At 43.4% G+C, this 25,649-nt stretch overlaps 1 protein-coding gene across 1 annotated transcript; it reads left to right on the forward strand.

Moving 5' to 3' along the window:
- Window positions 1–12,688: 12,688 nt before the first annotated feature.
- Window positions 12,689–25,649, forward strand: LOC134399754 (transmembrane 4 L6 family member 1-like). Its single transcript, XM_063127850.1, has 5 exons — window positions 12,689–12,865; window positions 19,601–19,666; window positions 21,014–21,159; window positions 24,679–24,865; window positions 25,629–25,649. The coding sequence occupies exons 1-5, from the start codon at window positions 12,689–12,691 to the stop codon at window positions 25,647–25,649; spliced, it is 597 nt and encodes a 198-aa protein (XP_062983920.1).

Genomic DNA, 25,649 nt, shown 5'->3' on the forward strand with positions numbered 1-25,649 from the left:
ACACAAAGGGGATCCAGTGCTCAGGCAGGGGTGAACCCTGGATGATCCCAGGATAAACCTTAGGTCTAGCTGTGGCCAAAAAAAATATGTGGTGACGTTGAAGCAACTGAAAAAGTTGTGGTAAAGTGACACTGTGAAAAAGCGCCATTTCGGCGGGAAAAGCCCAATGTGGCTGCAAGTTGGTGGCTGTGTCATATAAACAACGCAGCGCCACTGCGCAGCCATGATGGGGTATTCAGGGCATATCTGTACGCCGCCCTGAGATCCTGGTGCTATAGGGCGGGATACAAATGTTTTAAATAAATAATAGTAGACAGGCCCCTAGCTAAAACAAAAACTTTCAATACGCACAAAAAATGAGTATGTTAGGAGAAACGTCATTATTCCAGGAAGCCTTTCCTTAATGACCAGCTATGGTTCACTGTACAATTTGCTTCTTTTAAAATCCATGTTAAAGTGTCTTTTTCTGTTTTTATTTTATTTTATCTTGTACACCGCTCTGAAATTTTGAACGGGGAGCAGTATATAAATATTGTAAATAAGTAAATGAATAAAATGTTAGGGCATTGTAAGAAATTTAAATGGCTGCCGACTGCTGCTACCATCAGGTGGAAGGCTCCCAAGCAAGCATCATCATCAGTGGGTCCATCCAGAGCGCTGGGGCCTGCAGCTGCCTGAGGTTCCCAAGTGTTTGCACCAGGCCTGCCAGCATCCTGCACAAACTAAATGTGCACTTTAAGCCATACCCATAATCCTTTGCAGTACAGACTCAGATGTTCAAGTCAGATGTTCAGGTGGTTTTCAGCAGACATGTCAATGGAGAAAGTGATCCCTGAAGGTGGAAAGCTGGTCTTCAAAGCATAACTGATGAAAACATTTTAGCTAACATGAAGATATAAACCGCCAGACTTGGTTTTATTTCCTGTCCAAATGAAGTGTGTTTGTTATTGTTTTCTGAGTAAATAAGGCACCAGAAAGCTACACTTAAAAAGAGGAACGAGCTAGCCTGCACGTACAAACCAGTTTCTACTTTAACTTTCCAGAATTACCTTTTCCTTCTTGTTAGATAGTTCAGGCTCCCTCTCCTGGCCAGAACTGTCATAATAATTGCCACGTGCTTGTCCTTTTCAAATTGCATTCCTAGGAGCCCTGAGGGCTGTCTATTTGGGCTAAAAGCCCCATGGAAGCTGCGTGGCAACTCTGTGTCAGTTATGTGATGCAACAGTCACCTCGCAGCCACCATGGGGCTTTCCTGCGAAGCTGCACGCTGGAAAAGTCAGGGACTTAGTCTGACTTTCTTGCCAGACCGAGTTGATTATGGCTCTTCCAGTGTCTGTCCTCGGACCAGCATCGTGCTAGGAGCATTCCTGGGTGGAAGGCGACCTGAAATTGGTCTCCAGAAGCTGGGCAAGAGGCAGGGGACGGGCCCGGTGACCCTAATGGCTGCTGGATAGCCTGTGCTACCTCCTACATCGGGATTACTCGATGCCATCCTGCAGCAGCAAAAGCACAGAGTTTTTCTTAAAATGAGGGCAACCCAGTGCCATCAAGGTAGCCTCCTGGAATTCCCCCAGAAGTGTATTAGAGAGTTCCTTGAACAGAAGCAAACTTCACTAGGAATAGATGCATCTGTCCATTTCGGTTTCTTTCAATTTCTCATTTTTCCAATCTCACTTTAGGATTGTCCTGAACTTTGGGGATTTTTCCAGTCTTAAACTGGTTTCATCCCAAACTTTGAGAATTTTTATTTAAGTTTGCATGAAAATTCATGGGCATTTTTGTGTGCAATTTTGCCTAATATACCATTTCCCCCCACAAGAAATTTTCCAATTTCTCCCTAATCTACACATTGTATGTATGTAACAGTGCCTCAATGCCTTTTAAAAAATTATTAAATAATGACACTTCCAGAGTGGTGAGGTAGGACTTAGAGCCAAAAAGACAGTCCTCAGAGATTCTATCCCTTTTCTAGACCCAGTGTTTCTTGTTCTGGAAATCCTAAGAACTCTTCCTGGGACCATCTTCATGCAAAGCATGTGCCCCTTCCTTTCTGTAATTGTGCATTTGTTAATAAACAGGTATTATAAGGACACCATCAAATTTCCAGAGCTCTCTTGCCCAAAGGGGAAAAAAAACCCTGTAGCATTGGCCTTGGACTTCTTATCGCCTGGGGAACCTGGGCATGGTTAAGAATAATCAGTACAAGTGAGATCTCCAACAATATGTTTCAGTGTCCAGTGCTCTCATTCAGTATTCCCTTTTCCAGGAAATTCCATCCATTCACTCCCCAGGATTTTGTTCTCCTCCTCCCTCCCCCACAACAGATAGCATTCCTTGACCACTGAAATACTTCAGTCCTCACTGGGCTGTTTTGCAGCTCCTCCTTAGGACTTTTAAAAAATACTTCTGCAAACCTTGGTAATTCCCCAAACCTACTGATACCTGGTGTGTTTGTGGATGGTGCTTTTTGCTGCATAACGATCGCCTGTCGGAGAATAATTTTACAGGATGAAAAGCTCCAATATATAGGGTGACCATATGGAAAGGAGGACTGGGCTCCTGTATCTTTTACAGTTGCATAGAAAAGGGAATTTCAGCAGGTGTTCTCCAAAACATCTGCAAGAAAGACAAATGCTATGTTGGGCTGCATTAATAGAAGTATAGCTTCCAAATAGCGTGAGGTACTGGTTCCTCTTTATTCGGCCCTGGTTAGGCCTCATCTTGAGTATTGCATCCAGTTCTGGGCTCCACAGTTCAAGAAGGATGCAGACAAGTTGGAGTGTGTTCAAATGAGGGCAACCAGGATGATCAGGGGTCTGGAAACAAAGCCGTATGAAGACAGACTGAAAGAAGTGGGCATGTTTAGCCTGGAGAAGAGAAGATTGAGGGGAGACATGATAGCACTTTTCAAATACTTAAAGGCTGTCACACAGAGGAGGGCCAGGATCTCTTCTTGATCCTCCCAGAGTGCAGGACACAGAATAATGGGCTCAAGTTACAGGAAGCTAGATTCCGGCTGGACATCAGAAAAACCTTCCTGACTGTTAGAGCAGTGTGATAATGGAACCAATTGCCTAGAGAGGTTGTGGGCTCTCCCACACTAGAGGCATTCAAGAGGCAGATGGACAACCATCTGCCAGGTATGCTTTAGGGTGGATTCCTGCATTGAGCAGGGGGTTGGACTTGATGGCCTTATAGGCCCCTTCCAACTCTACTATTCTATGATTCTATGAACATCAGGTTGCCTAATGCTACACTATCCTTTATCACCACACTGGCTCTGAGTGTGGTGATACTCTATTCTATGATTCTATGATTCTATGATTCTATGAGGGGTAACAGAAGGGGGGGAGGGAAATCTAAAATAGTAAGAGAGACAAAGATATTTTTGTTTTACCTTCATATATATATATAGTTGTGCATCCAAATGACACACAGGGGATGCCAGGAGCAGGCAGGGGCAACCCCTCCATTTGCCTGGGATAATCCTTAGGTCTAGCTAAGGCCATAGACTCCATGTGGATGTATAGAATAAGACTGGGAAGCTAAGTTCTTTAAATGAATAATAAAAATATCTCTTTCTTCAGCTCTGGATCAAGAAAACTCAGCCAAGGTCGTTTAACAATCTCTTGACATTATGTTTCATTTCATCTGTGAATTGCCTGAAAATTACCTTCTTGTAAACACGGCCTGTCCTGTTGTCTGGACTTTTTTCATACACAGTCACTTCTTTACAGTACAAAACAGGGAATCTTTAAGCCAATTTTAAATGAATGAGCCAAAAGAGGAATGGATGTGGGCTTTGGACATAACTTCACCTCTGGAAATAAACTCATGTGGGGCCTCCCAACAGAGCAGAAGTGATCTGTGTGTGTGTGTGTGTGTGTGTGTGTGTCAGTGAGTAAGGGAAACAGAGAGAAAATGGAACCTCATATCAGTGGAGATATGAATGTGAAGAAAAGGACAACTGAAATGATCAAGGGGCTGGAGCAACTCCCCTATGTGGTTTGCACTGAGCTGTGGCTTCTCTCACAATGGTGCTATCTGAGGCAGTAAGCCTGCGTGCACCAGTTGCTGGGGGACATGGGTGGGAGGGTACTGTTGCACCATGTCCTGCTTTGTTGGTCCCTGGTCCACAGCTGGTTGGCCAGTGTGTGAACAGAGTGCTGGACTAGATGGACCCTCAGTCTGATCCAGCAGGGCTCTTCTGATGTTCTTATGCAGGGTGCCACATTCCAGTGGTGGTCAGAACTGAAGGCAAAGGGGATGTGGCTATCTGGCAAAATTACCAAAAACAGGTTAAAGCCCTTATTGCCAGTAACATTGCAGGCTGAGGAATCCTGGGAGTTGTAGGACTTTTTTTCTGTCAGTGGCTCCTAGTTCTGATGGCTATGTGCTACATTAAGTATCAGAGGCAGTATACCTATGTTCACCATTCTGTTCACACAGTGGCCAACCAGCTGTTGACCAGTCCATCCATGCATATCATTCAATGTCTGTTCCTAGACACTCATGCTTCCCATACACGGCTACATAAGAACATAAGAAGAGCCATGTTGGATTAGACCAAGGCCCTTTCTACACCTAAGGATTATCCCAGGAAAATGGAGGGGTCATCCCTGCCTGCTCCCGGGATCCCCTGTGCGTCATTTGGATGCACAGGGATGATCCCGGGATGATCCCAGGGGGAAAAGGCAGTTGTAGAAACGGCCCAAGGGTCCATCTAGTCCAGCACTATCTTCACACCATGGCCAACCAGCTACCCACAGGAAACCCACAAGCAGGACATGAGTGCAACAACATCCTCCTGTCTATGTTCCCCACTATCTGGTGTACATAGATATACTGCCTCTGATACTGGATGTAGCACATACCCTTCAGGGCTAGTAGCCATTGATAGCCTTCTCCTCCAGGAATTTTTTTAACCCCCCTTTAAAGCCATCCAAATTGGTGGTCATCACTACATTTTGTGGTAGCACACTGTGTGAAGAAGTCCTTCCTTTTATCTGTTCTGAATCTCCCACCAATGAGCTTCATGAGATGACCCCTGGTTCTAGTATTATGGGAGAGGGAGAAAAATGTCCCCCTCTCTACACCAGCATAATCTTGTTTCAATGTGCTTTTTCTCATCTAACTCTGAGCTAAACAGTAGCCCTTGTGTACACAATGAATTGGTGGATTAGGGAAAAGCAATTTTGGGTGGTTGAATGTGATGCAACTTATAAACAACAACAACAACACCTTAATGGCCACTGTTATTAGAAGTGCATGGACCAGAATTTTTTCTGTTTTTTTTAAGTGCCCAGTGACCTCAATGAAGCTGACATAATTTGTAATTGCTTCTTTCCAACATGTTTTTGCCCTGTCATTAAACATCCATAACCTTCTCCATGCCTACCCATGAAAATTATATGATTCTTGCAAGTTACCTAATAAACATTTCAGTCAATTCCCTCTTGAAGATGGGCAAGAAACATGTCATTACCCTTACTGTAGAGCGGGTGTGGGCAGCCTGCGGCCATCTAGATGTTGGTCAACAGCTAGGGATGTGCAACTCAGCAAAATCTGAGCTTGCTGATGTTTTCCTAATTTCATCTTGAGCAGCTGCTGCTGCTGCTGCTTCTTCTTCTTCTTCTTCTTCTTCTTCTTCTTCTTCTTCTTCTTCTTCTTCTTCTTCTTCTTCTTCTTCTTCTATGAAAATCTGTGTGTATTTTTCCCAAGTGGACATGTCAATTGTGCACATCTTTGGAATATATGCATTCTCGTCCCATTGATCAAAGTGTATTTGTGTGCGTTTTTCAAAACAATGCATTTTTCATGCCTATTTTTCAATTGCATGCACTCTGTCGAATACATTAATTTTTGTTCCGGGTATCACATTCCAAGTTCGTAAATGTATGGACTTTGACCGCAGATTGTGTTTGATTCCATACTCGGTCTGGGAGGTGTGAACTGGGTAAATCCTGATAAAAAATGAACTGAAACATATTTCTTTCTTTTTTTGAATGAATAATTTTTTATTGTTTCACAAACATACATAATATAAAAGCATTACATCAAAACATTACATGGAATACAGACATCCAGGAAAGAAAAGGAAAAAGGAAAAAGAACACATAGGTTGAGGTGTATTTTTGGCTTTCTACACATCATGAATGTGAATTATATTCTCTCATAACTTAATTACATTTAACACAATAATCAAATTCTTTTCTTTCTTCTAGCTTAACTATATCTCATACACTGAATCCACAGACAAATACATTGTTCATTTCGCTCTGTTTCTTGCAAAAATTCTATCAGAGGTTTCCATTCTGATATACAGTAAATGTGGCTGTTGATTTTTCTCTCATTATTGCTGTCAGTTTTGCCATCTCTGCAAACTCCAATATCTTCAATAACCATTCACTCATTGTTGGCGTTTCTTCATTTTAACTGAAAACGTATTTCTCATACATCTCTGAGTATAGTTCCTGATAGACATTGGAGTCTAACAACATCTGGGAAGCTGCCGCATACCCACCTCAGTTTTTGATATCGATAAACAGAAGGGAATCCTGAAATGTGGCCATTAATTGAGAGATGTCTACATTATGGAACATTCAGATTTAAGTGCTCAGCCTGGTGCCCTCCAGATGTGTTGAACTACAAAATCTATCATGCAGGCTGTGGATGATGGGAATTATAGTCCAACACATCTCAAAGGTGTTGGGGCTAATATCCAAAGTTGTGTCAACACTAGTACTCATGACGTTGCGGTCGTGCAAACCAGCACTTGAGCACAACAGGAAAAAGCAGTGATTTGCTGCCAAAATTCACTACCATGGCCACAAAAAGTGGGCGATTTTCCTTCAAAATAAAGTGCTGGGCCTAATGCCACATTCTGAGTTTTTCGGCACTCCCGTGGTGTGCATGAAGTCCTGGCTATGACCATGCTTGGACTAGATCACTGTGGTTGCTACAATAGTGTAGTTATGCACATGTTGTCATTCCCTTGCCTGTGATTTGTGCTGGGCATTTGAACTAGACAACTAACAGAGTGTACACTATTTAAAAAAAAACAGTAAAGAGAAAAGGCACAAAAGTAAGGCAATGTTGATCAATATAACTGGGAGTCATTGATCAGTGGAACAGAGCCGTGCTGCACTGCCTTAAAAATCAATGTTGACACACGCAAACACATAGTACTGACACTTCACAGTCCAATTTTAGGGTATTTTTGTTCCTATATACTGTGAGAGAAAGAAACCAGCGTTTGCATCTTTGCTTGCTTGGAATAATAACTCTTAACTCCAGAAAGGCTTAACAAAAGGCTAACATTTGCATTGATTTTTGCGACATACTTTTCCATTTGAAGGTCACCCCCACAAGTCCGCAGTTCATGGTTGTTTCATTTTGATTGTTGCATAAAGGTAAGTGAATCTCTGTCAAACTTGATATTTTAGATAAGTAGTAGGTAGCAGTGTGTAATCTTAAAGGAACCAACAATGAAACTGTATATTTTATTGTATCATTGTTCTAAAGCTCAACCATCACCTTCCTTTAACGGGCTCAAGTTAAAGGAAGCCAGATTCCGGCTGGACATCAGGAAAAACTTCCTGACTGTTAGAGCAGTGCGACGGTGGAATCAGTTACCTAGGGAGGTTGTGGGCTCTCCCACACTAGAGGCCTTCAAGAGGCAGCTGGACAAGCATCTGTCAGGGATGCTTTAGGGTGGATTCCTGCATTGAGCAGGGGGTTGGACTCGATGGCCTTGTAGGCCCCTTCCAACTCTGCTATTCTATGATTCTGTGATGTTCTTCTGTGCACGAGCATGAATGGGAATGAATGGCGAGAATGCAGTCCTACTCCTCTGCTACTCCAATTCATTTTCCACGGGGTTGGCTTTCATTAGATGTGTCAAATCCAGAGCATAAGAATGAATAGAGCAAGTGAAGCAATAACCTCTACCAAACCAATGTTTGATCTGTGATGACTTATTGACACCGCTCAGTCACCTTTTCTGCTCCTAATTGATATGGGGATCTACAACAGCCAGGTATCCTCTTTTACAGAGGACCATCCTCTATTTGAAGGGCTGTCCAGTCTAAATCCACTTTAAAGATAAAGAACCATAAGCACTGTTGCCCATCAACAGGGAACATCTGAACACCAGGCAGGCATCCAGATCACCTGGTCACATTGTTCTACGCTATGGTGAAATGTACTGATGGGTTTCCCATGAGCAACTGGGTGGCCATGGTGTGAGCAGAAAGCTGGACTAGATGAACCCTTAGTCTGATCCAGCATGGGTCTTCTCATGTTCTTATGTTCTACTTAAATTATAATAATTATTTATATATTTGCATATAAATGTATAAATTAGCATAGGCAAATTTTATGCAAATCAATACCTTCTTTTTATGACTAGTCTAATAGGGCCTCTATGGCAGGCTGTGTAAGGCAGACTGGACCTTAGTTGTATAGGGCTTTAAAGATCAAAAATAAATCCCTAGATTGGGCCAGGAAGCCAAAAGGGAGACAATAGGGCTGTGCACATATTTCATTCCACCCAGTCATGCATAGACTGAATGTGTGCTAGGGAAGTGGGATCACACGCACTGGCCAAACTTCCCAACATCCGTGTGTTCAGCCTTATTGTGAAAGGGGCCTATGCATGTACAGCCTCAACATGATCGGGAGCCCCAATTGCCTCAGGGTTTCTGGTCAGGTGGTAGAGCTCTCCACATGTGCCATTGTACATACATAGATTATTATTATTATTATTATTATTATTATTATTATTATTATTTATTTATTTATTTATTTATTTATATAGCACCATCAATGTACATGGTGCTGTACAGTGTAAAACAGTAAATAGCAAGACCCTGCCGCATAGGCTTACATTCTAATAAAATCATAATAAAACAATAAAGAGGGGAAGAGAATGCACCAAACAGGCACAGGGTAGGGTAAAACTAGCAGTATAAAGTCAGAACAAAATCAAGTTTTAAAAGCTTTAGGAAAAAGAAAAGTTTTTAGCTGAGCTTTAAAAGCTGCGATTGAACTTGTAGTTCTCAAATGTTCTGGAAGAGTGTTCCAGGCATAAGGGGCAGCAGAAGAAAATGGACGAAGCCGAGCAAGGGAAGTAGAGACCCTTGGGCAGGTGAGAAACATGGCATCAGAGGAGCGAAGAGCACGAGCGGGCAATAGTGTGAGATGAGAGAGGAAAGACAATACAGACGTTGGGGATGGGGCCAGTGTTCACGGTCCTGTTCTTCCCTATTTGTGTCCAGTGAACCTGGGGGTGGGGATATCTGAAGACCCCATAAAGTAGTTTTAATTATACTGATGTAATATGGTTCATTCTGCATCAGCCATAGCTTTAGAACACCCTTTAAGAGCTTTCTTATTCACCATTTATTTGGGGTTGCTTCCCTCACCCCTTCTAAGTTCACCCCTTCCCTTGCTCCTCATTTATTTTGAGTTCCTATATTTTGGGTTCCTTCCCTCACCACTTCTTCCTTCACCACATCCCTCACCCCTCAACCATTTTGAGTTCCTATATACCATTTATTTTGGCTTCCTTCCCTTACGCCAATTTCCCTTCACCTCTTCCTTCACCGCTCACTTATTTTGAGTTCCTATATACTATTTATTTTGGGTTACTTCCCTCGCCCCTTCTAACTTCACCCCTTCCCTTGCCCTTATTTATGCCGAGTTCCTATACACCATTTATTTTAGCTTCCTTCCCTCACCCTTTCTTTCGTAGGCATACAAAGTAATATATACAATTTATTTCAGGTTTCTTCCCTCAACCCTTCTTTTGTAAGAGCTTTCTTATACAGCATTTATTTTGGGTTCCTTCCCCCACCCTTTCTTTTATAAGTATACAAAATAATCTGGAGCCCTTATTTTGGGTTCCCTCCATTGCCTCTTCTTTTGTACATGTCTTTCTTGCTTCCCCAAACTGTGATGGTGCAAATCCTTTAAAAAGTAATGGTGGTGGAATGGGGAGGTGAACGTTTTTTACTGAGCTACAGAAAGTCAATGTGATCTCAAGGTGGCCATTGACCAGTGGAACAGTCCCTGGGAAAAAAAGAAATCAATACTGCACAGAGTGACACATGGCCTTGGTGCCTGCCAATTGGGAGTCTGTTTGTGGTATTTCCTCTTTCTTTTATGAGAATTTCACTCAATTGTTTAATGGAAATCCTACCTCCAGAAGCTTTCTGTGCCTTTCTGAGGCTGATACAGAGAAGTCACAAGGAAGAGAATTTTTTCTTCCCAATTGGAGATCTTACAGTTTGGGGAGTCGCTTGCCACTCCATACAATAAATAAGGTAAATATTGATACTATCCTCAGCCTTACGTATCAGGAATCCAAATTATCCCTTTGAGTAGAGGCACTTCCTAGTGTCAATTTTGGTTTATGGATTGTCTGCTTCCTAATTAGGCTTATCAATCTGTTATTAGAATGGGTTTTATTAAATAGGATGTATAGTGAATATCTATTAACTGCATTATTTTTTGGACTGCCTATCTTTGCTTTTTAGCTCGAAATGGTATAAAATATTACATTTCGTAGTGAAGTTGCTTCAATTTCTTTGATATGTATTGAATGGAACTCATAATATTGAACCTGATCTAGGACCTGATGGACCATGAAGAATAAAGCTATCAATGGCTACTAGCCATGATGACTATATATTAACTCCAGCACTGGAGACTGTATGCCTCCGTATAGCAGTTGCTGGGGAATATGAACAAGAAGGTGCTGTTGTGCTCATGTGTTTCTTGTGGGCTTCCCATAGGCATCTGTCTGGCCATGATGCAAGCAGAATTCCTGGAGGAGAAAGCTGTCAATAGCTACTAGTCCTGATGGCACTGTGCTACCTCTAGGATCAGAGGCAGTAAGCCTATGCACACCAGTTTCTGGAGAACATGGTTGGGAGGGTGTTGTTGCACCCGTGCCCTGCTTGTGGGTTCCTGATCAATAGCTGGTTGACCAGAATGCTGGAGTAGATGAACCCTTAGTCAGATCCAACATGGTTCTTTTTATGTTTTAAAGTTCTTAATGCTGGATTCCATAGACCTGTGCTCTGATCCAGCAGGGCTCTTATGTTCTTATGACCTGTATTGAGTAGCGGCGTGAGATGAGAGCTTGCTTTAATGTCGTCATGCAGATTGATCAGGTAGACAATTGAAGCTAACTTGTCTCAGACCTGGCCCGGTCATGAGGCAGGCTAAAGATAGGGTGAATATATGGGTAGTTGAGCAACGGAAGATTGCACACTGCAGATGTATAACCCCAAGCCAGGGATGTAGCTCCATGTGGATGAGGAGGGTTCCCCCATTTCCCACAATGTCGGGGGAAAGATCTTAAAGCATGTGTGTTGGTAGGGTGTTTGTATGGGTTCAGTTACATGGTAGCTACTCCACGCATTTGTGTCCAATGACGTACCATGTGGATCGGTAGCCACCATGTGGGTCTCTGCACTCCACCATAGACTTATTACAGCAGTCATTCCTAATCCAGTGCCCTCCATCTGTCTTGTATTGTAACACCCATCATCCCCAGTCAGCTTGTTGGATGGAGATCATGGAGGCTGGTGGCTCTAATTTCAGTGTGGTTACGAAGTCATTCTGGGTGTCAGTCAAAACCATCCAAAGCGCTACAGGAGCTATCCTTGGTGCTGAACCCTAGCTCCAAAACAGATTCAGCACCTTGGATAGCTGCGGGAGATAATGGGAGTTCATAGTGCAACACATCTGCAGGATGTGAGGCTGGAGAAGGCTGAATTACATGAATGGTTCATAGTGGCTCTGATGCTTTCAAAATGCATCCACGGAACATGTGGAGGGTAGGAGTAGGATTGTGCATTTTGGCCCCATCCCCAACTTTCATGCAGAAAGTGTGAATGAACTTCTGTGGACATTCAATTATACCCACGGCGGATTTTCCATACAACTAAGATCTAAAGTGGCTACTTAATCATCACCAAAAAAAGAGAGTAAATGCACCACCAGAAAAGAGGACCAAAGAGGGTGCTATTTTGAATTAAATTCGAATATGCTAATTTAAATGTATACACTCAAATTTAGAAATCATCTCCTTTATTGCTCTGACTGGTTCTGACTGAAACCTGGAGCAGATTCACCGCCCCACTGACATCAGAACCACCAGTCTCCACTGGGCCACTCTACCCTTGCTTCAGTACTAGTGATAGTTATATTCCCCCAATCTGGAGACACTGAGCGTCATCACACAGGGGGAAAACGCATTTGCTTACCGTTGCTTCTCCGCTCATGCATTTGTCCCTCATTACCTCCACTTTTGAAAGAGGAAGTAAACAATGTGCATGTGGCCCATTCAGTGGGCCGTTTTGATCACGCTGCTTCTCCTGCACACAGCAGGAGATAGTGGGAACTTCAGTCTTTGAAATAAGTCGGATTTACTGGGATTTTTTTGTGGCACGAAGAAGGCTAGAAGGGACAGGAGGCACGCAGGAGGCAGACGACATCATGCGAGGGGCTTGTGAAAATCCGTGAGGGCCCTGCAACAAGCATGGAATTAAATTGCTCATCTGATGGAGCTGATAGATCAAGAATCCCTATATTGTCTTTATGCCACACATTTCCTCAGGGTTTTCTTCTCCTTTTTCTTTCCCACTTCCTTTCCAAGGAGAGAGAGAGAGAGAGATACATGATGTGTACCAGCGGAAAGTGCTCCAAATGCATTGGGATTGCTCTTTTTCCTCTTGCTATCTGTGCTATTATCTCTAATCTCCTCCTCTACTTCCCCAATGGAGAAGTGTTGGAACCCCGCAAGATCACTGACCTGGTCTGGTTTTTCCATGGCATTCTGGGAGCTGGAATACTGGTAAGAAAAAATATTCATTGTTGCAATGCGTATTCCAATGAGTTGTAGAAAGTTAGATCTACTTAAATATCTTTATCTGTTTTAGACTGTTTTAATTCTCATAGCTCCCGTCACTCCTCTGTCAAAGTTTGCTGAGAATTCTGGTCCAAATATCCTTTGTCCTACTCACAGAACTACAGTTCCCAGCATTCCCTGGGGGAGAGAGAGGGAATAACTATTAATCCAGTATGTGACTCAGATGCACCAAAGTTTATTTATTTCGCCTTTTTTAAAAACAACAACAGTTAGATATTGACTTGATTTAAGGTTTGCAGAAGCCAATATGTTTATATGTTTTTAGGGCATTCAGTTTAATAGCGGGGCACTTTTAAATGGGATGCACTAATAGAAGTATAGCTTCCAAATCGCATGAGGTACTGGTTCCCCTCGATTCGGCACTGGTTAGGCCTCATCTTGAGTATTGTGTGTCCAGTTCTGGGCTCCACAATTCAAGAAGGATGCAGATAAGCTGGAGGTGGTTCAGAGGATGATCAGGGGTCTGGAAATAAAGCCCTATGAGGGGAGACTGCAAGAAGTGGGCATGTTTAGCCTCAAGAAGAGAAGACTGAGGAGAAACATGATAGCACTCTTCAATTACTTCAAAGGTTGACGCACAGAGTACAGCCAGGATCTCTTCTTGATCATTCCAGAGCGCAGGACATGGAATAATGGGCTCAAGTTACAGGAAGCCAGATTCTGGCTGGACATCAGGAAAAACTTCCTGACTGGTAGACCAGTATGACAATGGAACCAATGACCTAGGGAAGTAGTGGGTTCTCCCATGCTAGAGGCATTCAAGATGTTGCTGGGCAACCATCTGTCAGGTATACTTTAAGGTAGATTCCTGCATTGAGCAGGGGTTTGGACTCAATGGCCTCATAGGCTCCTTCCAACTCTGCTATTCTATGATTCTATGAAATGCATTCCTTTAAAAGGAAGGAAGGAAGGAAGGAAGGAAGGAAGGAAGGAAGGAAGGAAGGAAGGAAGAAAAGGAGGAATTAAGTCAGTGGTGCTATCAGGGTAGAACTTTGGGGCAGAATTCCAGGGCCCCACTCAGCAGAATAGGCAGGAGAGCAAGGCTGGATTAACAGATTTTGAAATAAATGAATACATAGCACCTCGGTTCCCACAACATGCTAACCCACACTCATTGGCTGAATATGAGTTGTTTGTTGAACTGTAGGTTAGCATGTTGTCCAAACACTGGACATTTTTTTCAGGGTGGCTTGTTAACCATGCAATACGACTTGTTAGCCACTCTGAACAACTCAACAAGTAACCTTGGGTTCTCAAGGTGGCTTGTTTGATAAAAAATAAGCCACACTGCATGGTTAACAAGCCACTCTGCAAAAATGTCCTGGGTTCGGACAACATGTTAACCAACGGTTCAACAACAACACTCAACCACTGAGTGTGGGTTAGCGTGGGAACGCAGCCACTGTCATCATCATCATCATCATTATTATTATTATTATTATTATTATTTCTCACCCACCTCTCCATTTTGAATGAGGCGGGGAACAACAGTAAATATAAAATACATAAAACTGAATTAAAACATAATATACATTGTTAAAACATCCTAAAAACATTCTGAAAACATATTAAAATTCCACTAGATAGGCCTGCAGGAAGAGATGAGTCTTTATAGCTTTTTTGAATGATAATAGACTGTTAAGTTGACGATTCTCCTCCGGCAGGCCATTCCACAGTCTGGGAGCAGCAGAAGAAAAGGTCCTCTGGGTAATACTTGTCAGCATAACATTGACTGACTGAAGTAGATTCTTCTCAGAGGACCTGAGTGTGGGGGGCGGATTTTATAGTAGAAGGCAATACTGCAGGTAACTTGGACCTAAACCATGTAGGACTTTAAAGGTGATAACCAACACTTTATACTTCGCCCGGAAACTAATTGGCAGCCAGTGAAGAGATTTTAAAACTGGTGTAATGTGGTCACCCCTAGGTGTACTGGTGACCAGCTTGAATGCCATATTTTAACTAGTTGAAGTTTCTGGACTAGGCACTATGCGCTCTATGTAGAGAAGTCGAGCCTCAAAGCCTTGATCATAAGACCATGACATCCAGCGTCCAAAATTACCAAACTGCACTACCAAAGATATAAACAAAAAAAGAAGTGTTGTTTATAGTCTCGTTCTGAATATTACTTTTTGTGAAAGATCTAAATAGAAAGAGCCTGAGGTCATGTTGACTGGCGTCACACATTCACACAAAGAACAGTGAGGGGGAAGGAGTATCCATCGATCTTCCAAACTATGACAACAGCACTCTGAGAGTAGTTATTGACCCTTAATGCAATACTTCAATTGCAGTCTGTTTATATCCTGTGAAATGGTATGCACATTTGCGCTGGCAATTTACCGCTGGTTCATTCCTGCAACTACTGTTGTACCATTTGCACTTGAACGCCACCCATCCAGTGTCCAATAAGTGCTAATGGTTTACTGCTATGTCTGCAGGGATCCTTAAAAAGATTAATACTTCTCAAGATGCTCAGCATAAGCTCTTGCCTCTGAATTCATGGAGTGGAGGGCAGCATCCCTTGAACAGACAACAAATTATAATCTGGTAGTGAGTGTATGCACACTACATCCAAAAAAAAACCCTTGATGCAATTTCAGAACAGTGGATCAAATAACTGAACTGCCAGTTACCGGTACCCTTATTTAGTTTTCAAGGCTATTTTGGCTCCAGTGTGTTATCATTGAGGCTTTTTTGGAGCTGGTGTACTACTGTAGTAGAAGTTGGAAAAATGAAATATTAAAGTTGGCCTCTCCATCTTACAATCTATGATAGCCTTGTTTAAAGTTTAATAGAAGGTAATTATTGTTGGCCACGGTATTAATTTAAACCAATTAATTGTTTAATGTTTAAAAGCACCTGGTTAGTAGACTAAAAACTCTTTAAATGGTGACACACCTCAAATATGTACAGTTTTAAGATGACCTTAAAAACAGATGCATGAAGGTTTTGTAAATTTGAAATGTTTAAAAAGGAAACATGAGTCACATCATCAATAATAACAAGGGCTTGCAATTCCCAGGTCAATCCGAGAGTTGAACCAGAGGCTGTCTGCTGCACCACTGAGAACATCTCGTGTCTATTATGCTAGCATCCTGGCAAAGTTTCATTTTATTTGCAAAAGACAGAGAGAATTGCCAGTACTTTAAAAGAGAGAGAGACAAAACAAATGAGCTTCATCCTTTGTGGCAAGCACATGTCCTTGGAATGAGTCTAGGCAAGAAAGAGAGAGAGAGAGAGAGAGAGAGAGAGAGAGAGAGAGAGAGAGAGACAGAGACAGAGACAGAGACAGAGACAGAGACAGAGAGACAGAGAGACAGAGAGACAGAGAGCTTGGCTTCCCAGAACATATTAGAACAGAACAGTTACCTAGAGGTTGTGGGCTCTCCCACACTAGAGGCCTTTAAGAGGCAGCTGGACAACCATCTGTCAGGGATGCTTTAGGGTGGATTCCTGCATTGAGCAGGGGGTTGGACTCGATGGCCTTGTAGGCCCCTTCCAACTCTGCTATTCTATGATTCTATAAGAAGAACCATGTTAGTCCAGCATTCTATTGACTAAGGCCATAGCTAGATGAGGCTTTATCCCAGGGTGATCCCCGGGATCGTCCCTGTGCGTCCACATGATGCACAGGGGATCCCGGGATCAGGGAAGGATGATCCCTCCCTTGCTCCAGGATCTTGCCCTCCCCATTGGCCCTGGTTTTTCCACGGTCCCGGGCTGAGCCCAAGACCGTGTAACATGTGGCCAAGTGCCGCAGGTTGAATCGGCTCCACGCAATTCCTCGCAAGGAGCCGGGGGCTGCGCACGCAGCGCAGCGCTCCTCAAGAGTGCTGCGCCCATCAGGGGTAGGGTGTGGGGAGCAGGGAAAGTAATTTAAATTAAAAAAACCCACTTACCTTATGCGCACGAGAGTTCGTGCGCTGCTGGCCCTTTAATAATAATTTTAAAAATGGCAGGCGTGACGCCTCTCCTTCTAAGTGTGTCGTGTGTAAACAGAGGAGGAATCTCGTGCTAAACACAACGTGAGACCTTCCGTCCTCCACCGTGGGCTACCAGGTAGGTCTAGCTAAGGCTGCAGTGTCCAACCAACTACCCATGGGAAGCCCACAAGCAGGACATGAGTGCAATAGCACCCTCCTACTCATGTTCCCCAGCAAGTGGTATACAGAGGCATACTGCATTGGGCAGCAGGAATTAGTTGGATAGGAAGTACAATAGTTGACTTCAGACATTCCAAAAGAGGAAGTGTAAGTGAGCTGCTGCACTTAATTTGCCTACCCTCGTTTAGGATGAAGTTGAGTCTTCGCTTCAGCTCCAAGTCTCTGTTTGGAGATGAGGTGTGGTGCACACAAGTGGGAGATGCCTAGCTCGCTGTCAGGTGTTCTTGACAAGCAAGCAGAATAAATACAGCTTGGAACAGTAGTAACCTTCCCCCTTCTCTGAGGACGCAGGGAGTTACATGGTTTACCCTTTAGGCTTCATCCCACGTACCTGTTTCCCTCGAATTATCCCCTACAGCACAAAGCTGTTGTTATTGTTGTTGTTGCTAGCTAAATCACACCCCAGGCGGCAGCGCTCCTAAGATCCTTCGCACACCAGGAAAAGGGTTTATGGGGGGAAATGTAAAAAAATCATAAAAAATCAACAGATGACCCAATCTGATTCAAATTTGGTATGCTTAGAGCGCTCCTTAATATCTATTACTGTGCCAATTTTGATGTCATTATCTTTAAAAATTATGCAGATGTAAGCATTTGTTTGATTTGAAGCTTAAAAAGTATCAAATCCTGCTCCTGCGCCCCTAGTGGCTGCTCGGAAAACAACAAATGATTTGCTCCAAAAGTAGTAGCAAAATAGGTCGGGTCTTTTAGCTTTATAGCATAATTAAAGCAGGATGCATGGGAGTACTTCACAGTCAAAGCAGATTATAAACTGGAAAACTTCAGAGTCCTTTGCACGCAATTCGCAGTGATTGCACAGTATAACGCTGGTGCGATAAAGCTCTTTCTCACTCCCATTTTTGCCTCTGAAATGCTTTCATTTGCAATCCATGGTTTCCTGGAGGAGAGTCAATGCCCCCTTTCAGATGTAACCTTAAACCATCGTTTAGTGTTACATGAACAAGCAGCAGCAGACCTCAGGTTTGCCCACTCACCTTTCCCTCATCTTTTCTGGAATTTCCACAAGGAGGAGATTGCAACCACCCGCTTTCAATTTTAAAGTAAGCGGAAAAGTGTGGCCACTTACACGTCACCAAAAAGGAGGACAAAAGAGGGTGTCAATTAGCATCACATGTGCATGTACTAATTTATAACTATACTTTTAATAGAAATACATCTTACCATAGTGGGGAAGACTGTGACCAGGTGACTTGTATTCCTGCTCAGTCTGCTGACCAGGTGCTAACTCTTAGTTGGGCAACTTCAAAGCCACCTCTGCTCTCCCTCCTTACGGTTCTTTGACTGTAAAACAGACTTTGATTTGGTGGCCCATCAAATAGATGACACCTTCAAATAGAGGACTGTCTGCTGTAAAGTAGGACACCTGGCCACCCTAAGAGTTCACTGTTTTGTATATAGGAAACAGCAACACACACTGAATGTCTTCAAACTCAACAGCTATTTATTATAATTTAATCAAAAAACAGAGAGCAACCTTCTTTGACATGTAAGGGAACATAAACAACTTAACATTTGCCCTTGGTAACTATGTCAGGATTGTCCAGGAGATTATGCAGGCTCACTGTTCCTAGTGACGTCTGCCAAAAGGGAAAGCATTTCTTTCTATTTCTCTTACGTAGCCTTCTTTCCTTGGGATAAAGTGGGGGTGGAGCCAGGATTGGGGCCATCTGGAAAACTTTGGAGGACCAGATTCAAATGCCAGGGATGCCAGATTTGGTTGTGGGCCTGAAGTTCTACATCCCTAATTTATGCATTCTACTTTCAGTTAATCCTCCCCACTCCAAAAAGAATATGTTTAAAAATAATTACGAAACTGCTATGGGAATTAAGGTTGGGAAGTGCATTGATGACGTTACAGGCACTAGCCAATAGGTGCCTTCTGCTGTTGGCTGTTTCTCATTCAAACTGAACCACTCTGAAATCCTGCAGGGCTGTTTTTTTTCAGACCCCACTCTGCCACCATATGTTTATAGTGGAAAGAAAAATGTATGTTTACGTGCAGATCAACAGAGGGGCTCGCAGTTCTAATACTCCTAGTTAGAATGTTACCTCTGTTGTTTACCCTGATGTCCAGAACCTTGTGTGCCTAAACATGAGGTCTGGCCCTACCATTAGACAGGCTGAGGCAGTTCCCTCAGGCGGCAGATGCTGTGAGATGGCAGCAACGTGATGGAGGAGAGAGCTATGTGCCACGCAGCCTGTCCTGTGTTCCCTAAACTAGCTTGAGGCCTGCTAGTGTTGAAGAAAGATTCACCTGCCAGTCCAGTAGGCTTTTGTATGAAGAAAGAAGGGGGGGCATTTTGTTCCTTGCTTCAGACAACAAAATATCTTTAGCCAGCCCTGTTTAACACCCCTATGTTGTCCTCAGCATTAAGCTTCTTTTGGTCTTGACAAGGATCCACCCCTGGCACATTTTGCGAGCCCACATAAGGACTACCTTTTTCAATAATTATTTAATGTGTACTTTTTTCAGGTTTTCTTGCCAGCATTAATGATGCTCGGTGTAGGTGGAGCAGGATGCTGTGCCAACAAATGTGGGGTAAGCAGTGCATGAAATCTTAAATGGGACATGAAAAGGTGATAAGATGCAAAAGCATAACAGGCAAGATGGAAGAGGCACATTCCACCACAAACTGAATAGGTTAGGGTGACCATATGGAAAGGAGGACAGGGCTCCTGTATCTTTAACAATTGCATAGAAAAGGGAATTTCAGTAGGTGTCATTTGTACATATGGAGAACCTGGTGAAATGCCCTCTTCATCACAGCAGTTAAAGCTACAGGAGCTATATTAGAGTGACCAGATTTAAAAGAGGGCAGGGCACCTGCAGCTTTAACTGCTCTGATGAAGAGGAAATTTCACCAGGTTCTCCATATATACAAATGACACCTGCTGAAATTCCCTTTTCAATACAACTGTTAAAGATACAGGAGTCCTGTCCTCCTTTTCATATGGTCACCCTAGGATAGGTACATCCTGAAAGGTCTTTCCCTACTCCATTGTTTTATCTGAGGCCTAATCTACACCAAACAGGATATTGCACCATGAGAGCGGTATGAAAGCGGTATATAAAAGGCAGGAGCCACACTTCAGCTTTATAACGGTATTGAAGTGTACTGACAACTGTTGGGGCCCATTGACATGTACCATACACCACTTTGATAGTGCTATATCCTGCTTGGTGTAGATTAGGCCTCACAGTGGCCCTGGCCAAGGATTCTATGTTTGGGAGTACGAAACACGGGAGGATGTAGCTCTTGTTGCCCTCAACTCATGGGAGGTGACTTTCATCCACCGAAGGTACAGGAGCCCAGTCCTCCTTTTCATATGGTCACCCTAACAAACACACAATAACCTTGATGTAATTTGATGCAGGGGGAGGAGGGAAAACAGGGCAGTCCTGGAAGAAAGTACACATTACATAAGGAGAGGATTGCACATGACCCATAGGTGCTGCCCCCACCCTGGCATCACTGAAATTTGCTGCATTTGGGAGGGGGCAAATAAATATATATATATATTACTGCTGCCATGTTCGGTGATGGAGTCATGGCAGCAGCAGGAATGTGGCAGTCTAGGGGTTCAAAAGTGGCCCCCCCCGACTCTCCCAAAGTTGTCCACTCTTACATAACATAGAAATGCATGCTGTATACTCTCGATGGCCAGTGTCTGGGGTTTTCCTTTTTAATTAAAGTAAAAGCTGCTTGGGTAGGGTTCAGGCAGGGAGGAAAGTGTGTGATCTGGAGTGGAGAGACAGCAGAGAAGAGGAGTGCTGCTTAACCCCTTTCCCTGCCAATTTGATCGCTCCAAATCGCACACACCTCAAACTGCTTTGTCTCCAGTTGTGTGTTTCCCTCTGAAACCAAGTTTTCTTTTCTTGTTCCAGGTGGTTCTCTCTGTCCTCTTTGCTGCGCTGGGGGCCGCTGGCAGTGCGTATTGCGTGATCGTCTCATCCTTGGGGTTAATCAGTGGTCCTCTCTGCGATATTGGTGACGAGGTGTACATCTATCCTTTCAGGAATGACACCTTCGTGTGAGCATAATGGAGTGTCCCCGCCCAGCTCCCCAACTTTGCACTTCTGATGTTAGGCTTTGGTAGACCTTGCAGCAGCACAGACAGAGTTGCTATGTTGCCTGGTTCCCCCTTTTCCAGGTCTTTTGTCTAACCGCCCCACCTACCACCGCTCCATTTGCTGTAGCATGTAGCAGCAAGCTGGACTCTAGGATTGCAAGTGGATGAAAGAACGGGCAGGTCTGCCTCTCCTCCTGATGTAGCAATAAATATAAATGTATTTCATAGAATCATAGAATAGCAGAGTTAGAAGGGACCTACAAGGCCATCGAGTCCAACCCCCTGCTCAATGCAGGAATCCACCCTAAAGCATCCCTGACAGATGGTTGTCCAGCTGCCTCTTGAAGGACTCTAGTGTGGGAGAGCCCACAACCTCCCTAGGTAACTGATTCCATTGTCATACTGCTCTAACAGTCAGGAAGTTTTTCCTGATGTCCAGCTGGAATCTGGCTTCCTTTAACTTGAGCCCGTTATTCCGTGTCCTGCACTCTTGGAGGATCAAGAAGAGATCATGGCCCTGATCATTTGATAGTCCTCAATAACAGTGTTGCTGCCAGGTTTGAGAGGGCCCTGAGTCCTGCCTGGTTATGATCTATGGCAGGACTGGGACTCCTGGCCCACCTGGAGTCCCAGTTTGGCCCTCTGTGGATGGCCACACTCCTTTTCCCAGACCACTGATTGGTTGGTGGGTTTTGCACAGCCCCCCCCCCTTCTGCCACCAGAATTGTTATGCAAATTACAAAAAACGGGCACCTCTACACTGTTCCAGCTGTAGATTTTTCTTTTGCATGTTGTTGTTGATTCAAGCAAGAGGCCAGGGAGCAAAGTGGTGGACTGACTGAGTAGGGAAGGCACAGAGTGGAATTATTGGAAACACAAATGCAGAGAAAAAGAACTAGAGCTAGGGATAGGTAAATCTGGCATTCCCTGCATTTCAATTTTTTAAATATCAAGTTCTTTCTCTCCCAGATATGAAGAACTTTGCAAATTCTGGTAAATTCTTATAAGAAACAACAACTCTGAATTGTTCACCCATCTGCACCAGCCAAATTCAATAGGTGCAGCTATTCCCAGCATGGAGAGGACCTGCTATATAGCTGGAAAAGACGAGGAACCTGTCAGAAAAAATAGGTTGAAACCCCTAATTCAGCTCTAACATGGTGGTTTAACATGCAGGGATTTAATCCAGACATTTAAGAGCTAAATTCATCCACCCCTAGGCCTGGATGGATGAATTTGCCCATTTCAGTTTATCAGACATCTGGATGCTTTAAAACTCAAGTTATTTTTGACCCAAATATGGAGAGCTTTGCAAATTATGGTAAATTCTTATCACAACCAAGCTGAAATAAAATTCTCACCCAAGAAACTCTAGCTGGGTCATCATTTCACCTGGTGGCAATGGCTAACTCGCTTTACTAGGAACTGACAACTTGCTTTAGCTGCAGCAGTTCTGGGAAAACTGAAATAGTACTGATTAGCTGTCAGACTCAGCAAATAGTCATTAGAACTGCAGGAACCAGTTTGATCTCTTGCTTCTTCCAAACACCAAGAGTGAAAATCTCCCCCTTCCTAAACAGCATTGCAAATTGAAATGTTTTTTCAACTTCATCTACTTGTTGACATTTTTCTCCCCTATCTAAACCTTAGCACATATCTCCCTCTGTGTTCAAGGTGCCCTGAGTCAACCTTTATCTATTTTCATGTGCCCTTGGATATCTTCCGTCAAACTTGGAGGATATATAACTATATTTTCTCTTTGTGCAACAGTGAATATACACTCCCTTGAGAGATATGGACGGCATCTGAGCCATATAATCAAGGATGTCACGCAGTTACAGAAATTTGAGTCAGTTAGTCATGTTTTAGTGGATCATTAACTGATTAATTGATTAAATGAAAATACAATTGCATGTGAGTAAAACAATAGTGCTTTGTGTTTAGATGATGCACATTTATGTTGTAGAGGAGGCATCACCCCACCCCTTACCAACTTAGGCCTTATCCCACGACAGAGGAGGGAAGATCTCCCATTGCTTTAACGCGAGATCGCTCCTCCGTTTACACGTGAGGCGTGACGACCTCAGAAGGAGAGGTCGCCATTTTTTTTAAGTGAACGGAGGGCATGAACGATGGTGCGCAAAAGATTGGTCTTTTTTAAAAAAATAAATGAATTTCCCTGCTCCCCTCCCCACCCTACCCCTGATGGGCGCAGAGCTCCTGAGAAACACTGTACTCCGTGTGCGGCACTGGGCCACACGTTCCGCAGTCTTGGGATCAGCCCGGGACCGTGGAAAACCTGGGGCCAAAGTGTAGGGCGAGATCCCAGGGCAAGGGAGGGATCATCCTTCCCTGATCCTGGGATCCCCTGTGCGTCATGTGGATGCATACAGACGATCTCGGGTTTTGCCACGGGATAAAGCCCCATCTAGCTATGGCCTTAGAAGAGGCATTTCAGGGCCAGGCCAAGACATTTTGAGGAATCAATGATTTTCAAAAGCTGGCAGGTCATGTATCTGTGCGTGCATGCGCATTGAACTTACCTTGGAGGTGGCGATGGGCATTCCCAGAGATACGTTCTGGCTGAAGCAGACCTCTTTCTGCTGGGGATTACAGGGCCAAGAATTGTCAGTGGGGAATAGATAATCCATACACCATTTCCAGCAAGGAAAAGGCTCTGGACGGATATCTAAACCCAGCCCCGTGGGAAATGCTGCATTGCTGAGTCTCTGGGAGGTAGGAAAGGGAATCAGGGGAAGTGCACACAAAAGTACATATGTTGATGAAAATAACATTTAAAAATGCAGTATATTTTAAAAAACTGCTCGCAAAAATATGTATAATAGGCAAAACTGCATATCAATATGCATGTTTTAAGAGAAATATGCGCAAAAATGCTTACAAATTTTCATGCAAACTTTTTTTAAAATCCTCAAAGTTCTTGAAAAATAAGAAAAGGAGAAATAACAACAGACGATGACAGGTCTTTCAAGCTATCTTCAAGTTTCCAAAAAACTCTGATCTCTGTACCTAACCTCTGTTCTCCCTTCTCTACTTTCTGGAGCTGGCTAACCTGGTGACCATGCTTGAACTCTAATTCATGGTCCTGGTGGTTCCATGTGGACTGATGGTCCGATAGGAGTCCACCAGGTGAAGAGCCTTCGGTGTGGTGGCCCCCTTCCTATGGAATTCCCTGCCTTTGGAGATCAGGCAGGTGCCAATGTTATGTTGCTTCCGGCGGCTCCTGAAAACGTTGTTTCAGAAAGCTTTTCTTGAATGACTGGCTATGGTTTTACCAGAACCAAAGCTTGTTTCTTTTAAAAATAGTAATTTTTCATATGGCGTTCTTATTGTCTTATTCTAGCTGTTGTACAGCACTCTGAAATCTTTTGGATGTGGAATGGCGAATAAATAAATAAATAAATCTTTTTAAATTGAAAATGTCTAACTGAAACCCATTTCTAACCCCTCCCTTTGTAGAGACAACTATCTGTTTAACCAGACAACCTGGAGCATTTGCAAAAACCCTGAAAACATTGTCCTTTGGAACATTGTGTTGTTTACTCTCCTGCTGGTCATTGGCACAGCTGAAGCCATCCTCTGCCTCATTCAAGTGGGCAATGGGCTCACTGGGGTTGCATGCAGTTCATGCTTGAGGAAAAGAAAGGTGAGTGCTAATCATTTTTTAAAAAAAAAACTTATGGTAACAAAAGAGGCATTTCGTGTCACAGGCTTGGAACTCATGAAAGAGGCATTTCATGAGTTCCAAGCCTGTGGAACTCATTGGTACAGGATGTAGTGGCTACTACTACACATGGCCTTTTAGTAGGTCTGGTTAGAGTCAACTGGTGGCTAGAAGGCAAAAGATAACCTTTTAAGACTCTAACTATCAGGTGCTGGAGACTGTGAATGAATATTTCCACAGCTCCCCTTTTATGAGTCTCCGTAGCACTTATCACAGCTCAGAGTAGCTGATATGGGGCAATCCTATTTTATCCTCACAATAATTTTCAACATGAGTTAGAGCCAAAACAAGCATTTCTTTACATTTGTGTCCAGTAGCTACATATTTTTTAATTACTCTAGAGTAAATGCAGGGGGTCCAGTCTAGATCTTAAAAGCCTCCTGCCTGCCTCCCCTAGCTAGTGTCCTAATCTAAATTGTCCTCGTTGTGGCCACGCTAGAATAAAAATGAAAAAAGACATAGCCACAAGGCACTCAGGGGCTGCAGGAGAATGGGGAATTGGGAAATTCTTCTGTTAGTGGAGGCCATTACTAAATCAAAGATACTTCTGCGAATGGAAGGGCTTGCATGAGTGGATCACTCAATACAACCCATCTTCTGTAAAAATATAAATTATGTGGTCATAATCTTGATTATCTTCTTACTCACCCTTCCTTTTTTCTTTTCTTTTTTTGCTTGTTTGCAGACTGATATTGCAGGAATGTGA

Source organism: Elgaria multicarinata, chromosome 5, assembly GCF_023053635.1.
Source record: "Elgaria multicarinata webbii isolate HBS135686 ecotype San Diego chromosome 5, rElgMul1.1.pri, whole genome shotgun sequence".
NCBI classification, from domain to species: Eukaryota; Metazoa; Chordata; class Lepidosauria; order Squamata; family Anguidae; genus Elgaria; species Elgaria multicarinata.